The 8226-nt window shown below is 42.2% G+C and overlaps 1 protein-coding gene across 1 annotated transcript in view; it reads left to right on the top strand.

Moving 5' to 3' along the window:
- Prr14l (proline rich 14 like) overlaps window positions 1–8226 on the top strand; it is a 290921-nt gene that overhangs the window by 5712 nt on the left and 276983 nt on the right. Inside the window, 1 exon segment of the mRNA XM_029477407.1 lies at window positions 3383–3921. Coding sequence (XP_029333267.1) covers window positions 3433–3921 — 489 coding nt within the window. The 5' untranslated portion in view covers window positions 3383–3432.

The raw sequence follows: 8226 nt of genomic DNA, 5'->3' as shown, positions 1-8226 counted from the left end.
GAGCCACCATGTGGTTGCTGGGATTTGAACTCTGGACCTTCGGAAGAGCAGTCGGGTGCTCTTACCCACTGAGCCATCTCACCAGCCCTGTTTTTGTTTTTCAAGACAAGGTTTTGCTCTGTGACCCTTGCTGTCCTGTAATTCTCTCTGTAGACCAGGCTGGCAGTCAGTCTTGGAGATTCACCTGCCTCTGCCTCCCAAGTGCTGGGATTAAAGGTATGAGGCACCACTGACTTTTAACTTTTCTGTTTTCTCTTTTTATTATTTATTTGTTTGTTTGTTTGTTTATTGAATGTATATGAGTACACTGTACCTGTACAGATGGTTGTGAGCCTTCATGAGTTGGGAATTGAATTTAGGACTTCTGTTTTTAAAGATTTATTATTACACATAAATACACTGTAGCTGACTTCAGACTCTCATTACGGGTGGTTGTAAGCCACCATGTGGTTGCTGGGAATTGAACTCAGGACCTTCGGAAGAGCAGTCAGTGTTCTTAACTGCTGAGCCATCTCACCAGCCTGCCTTTTAACTTTTCATTAAAAAATGTTTAGCTTAAAGCAGGTATGGTAGCTCATATCTGCAAACTCAGCTAATGTAGGACCTCTAGTTTTGGAGCAGCCCAGGCTATTGAGCTTGGTAGCACTCTGATATCTATAGTTTCTAGACTTTAAATTGGAGACAGTTTCTTTAAAAATTTCTCTTCTCAGCCTGTGATAATGGTGCCTTTAATCCAGCACTCGGGAGGCAGAGGCATGTGGATCTCTGAATTTGAGGGCAGCCTGGTCTACAAGTGAGTTCCAGGACAGCCAAGACTGCTCAGAGAAACCCTGCCTCAGGCAAAACGAATAACCAAACAAAAATATTTCTCTTCTCTTGTTTAGGGTAGGAGAAGCTTTAAGAATCATTATGTGGGGGCTGGCGAGATGGCTCAGTGGTTAAGAGCGCCGACTGCTCTTCCAAAGGTCCCGAGTTCAAATCCCAGCAACCACATGGTGGCTCACAACCATCCGTAACAAAATCTGATTCCCTCTTCTGGAGTATCTAAGGACAGCTACAGTGTACTTACATATAATAAATAAATAAACCTTTAAAAAAAAAAAAAGAATCATTATGTGTATTGTGTGCCCCCTCGGCAGTGAACTGTAGGCATCATGCATGCTAGGCAGGCACTCTAGCAATGAGCTTCATCCTCTAGTACTACAGAATACTTAGATGGAATATTTCAGCAAGTAGCCTGTTCATTCAGGACGAAGAATTTAACTACCAACACAGTGGTACCCTCTGGAGAGCTTGGGTCTTCTGTAGCATCTTATATTAGACTTGCCACTTTCGACCTCTTCAGGTGTGGTATTAAGCTCTATAATGGGAGTGATAGTGGTTCTGCTTAGTTCATGGGGTTGTTCGGTGAATTGAACACATGTTGCCCATAAAAACTCTTGGAGAATCTCAAGAAGCAGTCAAAGGAGCTGGACTAGTTTGGAACTTGTGCTTGTCTGGGTAGGCAGAGCTCAAGTATGTAAAGTCATGGAGTTGCATTTTCCACGATCTTCCTTCAAGAGAAGAAAGGTAAATGTATTAAAAATGTCTATATACTGCTGGGTAGTGGCTGCACATGCTTTTAGTCCCAGCACTTGGGAGGCAGAGTCGAGTCCAGCCTGCTCTACGTAGTGTGTTTCAGGACAGCCAGAGCTACATACACCCTGTCTCAAGTGAGAAAACAAAAACGAGGCTGGTGCCATCCCTGCACAGGACAGGCAGAGATTAAGATCCTTGGACTTTGCTGGCTTCCTCTTCCTGTCTAGCCTTATTAATGAGCTTTAGACTAATGCGAGACTCTGTCTCAAAGGAGGCAGATAGCGTTCCTGAGAATGACACTGAAAATTGTCCTGCGCCCTCCACATGCACACACAAATACATATATTTAAAAAACACCAAAAAAAAAAAAAAGTTAAAAGCCGGGCGGTGGTGGCGCACGCCTTTAATCCCAGCACTCGGGAGGCAGAGGCAGGCGGATTTCTGAGTTCGAGACCAGCCTGGTCTACAAAGTGAGTTCCAGGACAGCCAGGGCTATACAGAGAAACCCTGTCTTGAAAAAACAAAAACAAAAAAAACAAAAAAAACAAAAACACCAACAAAACTGAGAAACTATTCCACGTCAAGTACCTCCTCTGGGATATAGCAGTGAACGGGTGTTTAAGGGCCATGTCTTGAAACCAGGTAGAAAAAGCACCTTGATTTTCTAGTTGATGTCAGGTCTGTTTTTGGATGCATGTCCGGGTCTTATCAATTTTTTTTTCAGTTCCAACTGGAAGAGGTTTTATTGGAAGGGAGAGACAAAGAAGTGGCAGAGAGAGAAGGGGGGGGGGCGAGAGAGCGAGGAGAAAGAAAGAGAGAGGATTTCTCATTTTTTTGAGATAAGATCTCTCTGTGGAGCCTTTTTCTAGCCTGGAAATCACTACAAAGACCAGGCTGATCTCAAATTCAGAGATCTGCCTGCCTCTGCCTCCTGAGTAGTGGGGTTAAAGACATGTGCCCCTAGGCCTGGCAGTTAAGTACTGTGTATTGATGAGTATCTATGCAGATGACTATAGCCTCCTACAGATGTTATAGGCGTAGATCCCCTGGAGCATGAGGTATAGGAGGTTTGGAACTATGCAACTTGGGTGCAGACTTAATGTGGGAGCCAAATTCGTGTCCTCTGCAGGGGCAGCAAATCCACCTATAACCACCTAGGCATTTTGCTGGCCTCCTTTTCCCGTTTTCTTGAGTTGGAGCTCAGTCTTAGCAAGGATAACCTTGAACTCACTATGTAGCTGAGGCTCCTCTTGAATTTGTGTCAATCTTGCCTCAGCCTCCTGAATAATAGGATCACAGCTATGAGCCACAATACCAGTGGTATTGTGGCGGTGTTGGAGATTGAACTCAGGGTTTATATCCCCTGAGTAAATGCACTGCCACTGAGCCACATTCCTTGCTTAACATTTAATGAGACTGTTCACAAGACAGTATTGTAACTAAGATCAGTGACATACCTAGTGAAGATTAAGAGATGTATTTTTCTACCAATATAGTATACATTTGGTGTCCAATAATGCTGACATTTGAAGTTGAATATGTTGTTCATAATTTTTTTTTTTTTAATGTATTTTAAGACAGGGTTTCTCTCTATAGCCCTGGCTGTCCTGGACTTGCTTTGTAGATAAGACTGGCTCTGTAGACCACAAAGATCCACCTGCCTCTGCCTACCGGGTGCTAGTATTAAAGGTATGGTGCCACCGTGCCCAGCTATTTTCCATATTTTAATCGATGTGAATGGAAATGGTTTTCTTTTACCACGTCAAGGTTTTAAACTTATATCCCTTCCTTTGATTTGTGTCAGGGTAAACCATTGATGCAAAAGACTTGACTCCATAATCTCCATCTGCCCTAATGCTGTCATCTGGAGTAGAGACCCAGCCAGTTCCACTTGATTCCTCCATGTCTGCTGTGGTACAGGATTTGTACTCGGAACTCTCAGTAAGTGTCTCCAAAGAGCTTCATGCTGAGCAGGAGCCAAGTAAGATTGCAGATGTAAAGCCTGGAGCCTCATGCTCTCCTCTAAGTCATGGCTCTCCTCTAAGTCATGGCAGGGCCTCACCCCTGGGGTTGCAGAGGACTCATGCAGAAGGTTGTCGAGAAGAAAGCTCTGAGACCTTGGATTGTCGGGGCAAGAATGGGTGGTGCGGACTAGTGGATCCTACAAGAGATCCTGTGGCTTATGAGATCTTGGATAGGGAAGAGAGACCCAAGAGAATGGAGCCAAAGGTCTCCAGAGATCAAGGAGACCAGGCACAAGTTTTCAGAGACCCATGTGAGGGAGCAAAGGAAGACCCGTGCCAACATTCCACAGCTACTAAAGAAAAGATCTGCCCCTGTCAGGTAAGAAGTGAGATCTTGATTTGGATAAGTTGACTGAGTGATAGCACTGCAGAGCAATGCCTCTAATGTAAATCACAGATGCTGTGGACAGGTAGCATATGACTTAAGTCTTGAAACATTGTCAAAAATAATGATTTTGATGTTTTTGATATAAGTCACTGCTGTGCTCTCACTATTGTATGAATTTCTCTAAAAACAAGGTGGTATTTCTACACATGCTAATAGAAAGTTATGTATCAGGCCCGGGGAGATGGCTTAATTAAAAATCAGATACCCACATAACAAGCCAGGCACAGCAGCACCTTAGTAGCACAGAGGGGCGGATCCCTGGAGTTCATTGGCTAGCCAGCTGAGCCAAATCTATGAGCTCCAGGTTCATTGGGAGACCCTAGTCAAAAAATATGGTAACAAGCTATTGAAGACTGCACCTGACTTCCACCATCGCCATCAGCACAGTGCACACATGTGCACACTCACACAGACACACACCTTTGAAATGTCCCAGAGGCCGGGCAGCGGTGGCGCATGCCTTTAATCCCAGCACTTGGGAGACAGAGGCAGGCGGATTTCTGAGTTGGAGGCAGCCTGATCTACAAAGTGAGTTCCAGGACAGCCAGGGCTATACAGAGAAACCCTGTCTAGAAAAAACAAACAAAAAAAAGAGATGTCCAGGAGAAACATTTGGGCAGGCTAATGCTACATGTAGTGGCTTCATCAGGTGGATTTTTCAGAAGCTTTTCAGGCCAAGAAACTTTATTTTTTCCTCCACAGTGCTGGGAATCAGACCCAGGTCTTGTGTAGTAGGCAAGCCATCTGCAACTGTGCTGTATACCCAGATAATGTTTATCTTTTAGGACATCAGAGGTAATCTTCATAACAGACTGAAGAACGAGTCAGAAAACCAGTTCCTTTTTAGTTTTAGTTTGTTCTGTTTCAGTTTGAAACAAGGTCTTTATGTAGCTCAGACTGGCCTTTAATGCAAGATAATCCTCCAGCTTCTTGAGTATTGGCACTACAGGGTTGCACTTCCATGCCTGACTTTGTAACCACATGGAAAATTTCATAACCTTTGTAATTCTAGTTCTAGGAGGTCCTGTGCTGTCTTCTGGCTTCCTTGAGTACCACTTACATATACACATTTTTTTTTTTTTTTTTTGTTTTTTGAGACAGGTTCTTACTATGTAGCCTTGGCTGGCCTGAAACACTCTAGTCCAAGCTGGCTTTGAACTCACAGAGATCCACTTGCTTCTGCATCTCAAGTGCTAGTGTTAAAGATATGTACCAACACACCCATCTACACCTAAAAATTTTAAAAATTAAAGAGTTCAACATTTTTGTAATCATATTAATTGAAGGATGGGAGAAAACGTACTTAGCTGAATTTGTAGATTCTTGCAGATTAGCTCCTTCGGGAGAGGTTGGATCCTCATTGTTATTCAGAGTATTAGAATGTCCCATGTTATTGATTTAAATATTCCTTTGCCTTAGTCTACTACTGCTGTGAAGAAATGCTTTGACCAACGCAACTTTAAAAGAAAGCATTTATCTGGGGGATGGGTACAGTTTCGTAGGGTGAGTCCATGAACATGGTATGGTGATGGGGAACATGGCAAGAGGCAGGCAGGCAGGCCTGGTGCTAGAGCAGTTGCTAAGAACTTCTGATCCACAAGCAAGAGGCAGAGATGTAACTGGGAATTGTGTGGCCTTTTGAAACCTCAGAGTCTACCCTATAGTGATGCATCTCCAACAGGGTCACACCTCCCAAGCCTTTCCAAATATTCTACCAGCTAGGGCACAAGCAAGCATTCATTGAGGGCATTCTCATTCAAACCACTACATCCTTCATCCATCTCTTAATTTATGTACTATTTCATCATTTTCTTCTGTGTCTTCCAGCTTCTTGGTTTGTCTGTTTGTTTGTTGAACAAGTTGTTTCTTGTAGCCCAGGCTGGTCCTTTAGTTCTTCATGTAGCCAAGGTTGACTTTGAACTTTATCCCAAGAGAAGTACTTCAAGAAAACAGTTTTAGGTTAGAGATTCAGCTCGCTTGTAGGAGGTATGCATGCAGAAGGTGCATTTGCAGCTTGTAATGCTGCAAAAACAACATGCAAAACAAGAGACACCTACAGTGTTAGCAGGTCAGTTAGGTCTGACAATGGGCTCCGTGGTAGAGCATGTAGACCTCCCTGGGGTGATCCTTAGCATCACAGTAAACAAAACATAGAATAGGATCTATAGAATTGCTGCAATGAAAAGGCAGGTGGTTCTTCATCTGATTAATAGAACTGTTAAGCATTTGGATGGCTGTCCAACAGAAGTGAGCCTACTGGACACAATTAGACTCTCAATGGACAGCATGGGGTAGCAGTAGTTCCTAGTCCTTCTCAAGTCACAAAGCTTGTGAACACTGCAGGCTTCTCAGACAAGGGGACATGCCATTTGCACAGCATTCGGGTTTATAAAGTCAGACAACCTTAAAATAAGAACCCTTACTAATCTAACAGACAACCACATAGTCAAAAGACAGCTGATGCTAGGCATGGTGGTCATCCATTATTTGAAAGGTTGAAGGAGGAAGATTGCCATTTGTTCAAGGCCAGCCTGAGCTACATAGTGAATATCAGGTGAGTAAGAGCTATATAGCAAGTCTCTGACAAATTAAGAAGGAAAGAAAAGCAAGACACCAAACAAATTAAGAAAATATATTTATACATATAATTTATAGAGTAATATCTTACCTTATGCAAAGAAAATACTTTGTTTATTTTTTTTTTTTTGTTTTTGAGACAGGGCCTCTCTATATGTGGACCAGTCTGGCCTCAAACTCAAGAGATTCATCCTTTTCTGCCTCTGTCTCCTGATGCTGGGATTAAAGGCATGGGTCACCATACATAGAGAATCTTTTTCTTTTTCTTTCTTTGGGGTTTTTGTTGTTGTTTTGAGATAGGCCTTCTCTGTGGTAGCCCTGGCTGTACTGGAACTTAATTTGCAGACTAGCTTCAAGCTCAGAGATCTACTTGCCTCTTCCTCCCAAGTGCTGGGATCAAAGGCATGCACCACCATTACCACCGGCTCATAGAGAATTCTCGAATTGATGAATTAAGAAACAAAACCCAGCTGGGAATGGCAGTATATATCTGAAATCCTAACACTCAATTAAAAAGTTAACAACTTATATACTTCAATCATGAGATATATCTTTCAACCCTTTAGAAGTTAAATGATTTATATTGGGTTTAATATAAATATTGGGCGTAATACGTGCCTATAATCACAGCACTGCGCTAGGTAGAGGAATGATTCAGGAGTTCAAGATGAGCTTCAGCTACAGAGCAAAGCCATGTTGCCTGGGTAGATGACACTGTGTCAGGACAAATATGAAAACATACATTAAAAACACTTAAATGGGAGCTGGAGAGATGACTCAGCAGAGCACTGACTGCTCTGCCCGAGGTCCTGAGTTCAATTCCCAGCAACCACATGGTGGCTCACAACCATCCGTAATGGGATTCAGTGCCCTCTTCTGGTGTGTCTGAAGACAGCGGCAATGTACTCATATACTTAACAAATAAATGAATAAATCTGTTTTTTTTTTTTTTAAAAAACACTTAAATGCAAACCAGCAAAAAGTAATTCTTGTTTATAGTTGTGTAAAAATCTTTTTTTTTAAATAAAGATTTATTTATTTATTTATTTATTTATTTATTTATTATGTATACAATGTTCTGCTTGCATTTTTGCCTGGAAGCCAGGAGAGGGCACCAGACCTCACTACAGATGGTTGCGAGCCACCATGTGGTTGCTCAGAATTGAACTCAGGACCTCTGGAAGAGCAGACGGTGCTTTTAACCTCTGAGCCATCTCTCCAGCCCGGGTAAAATCTTGTAACTATTAATTTTGTTTGATGAGGAATATTTTATTATTGGAAGAGAAAGAACTTTTTAAATTATGTATTTGTATTTATTTATTTTAAATATTTATTTATTTTAAGTATGCAAATACACTGTTGCTCTCATCAGACACATCAGAAGAGGGCATCTGATCCCATTACAGACTGTTGTAAGTCGGCGTGTGGTTGTGAGCCACCATGTGGTTGCTGGGAATTGAACTCAGGACCCAGGAAGAGCAGTCCGTACTCTTAACCACTGAGCCATCTCTCCAGTCTGTATTTTTGTTGTTGTTGTTTGTTTGTTTGAGATTATACTCTATTTCCATTTCTCCCTCCCTTTCTTCCCTTTAAACGTTTCCATATATCTCTCTTTTCTCCTTCAAATTCATGATGCCTTTTTTTTTTTTTTTTTTTTTT

The sequence above is a fragment of the Mus caroli genome, chromosome 5 (genome assembly GCF_900094665.2).
Source record: "Mus caroli chromosome 5, CAROLI_EIJ_v1.1, whole genome shotgun sequence".
NCBI lineage: Eukaryota > Metazoa > Chordata > Mammalia > Rodentia > Muridae > Mus > Mus caroli.
The sequence above is the reverse complement of the archived record's forward strand: the minus strand, read 5'-3'. Positions and strand labels throughout refer to the sequence as shown.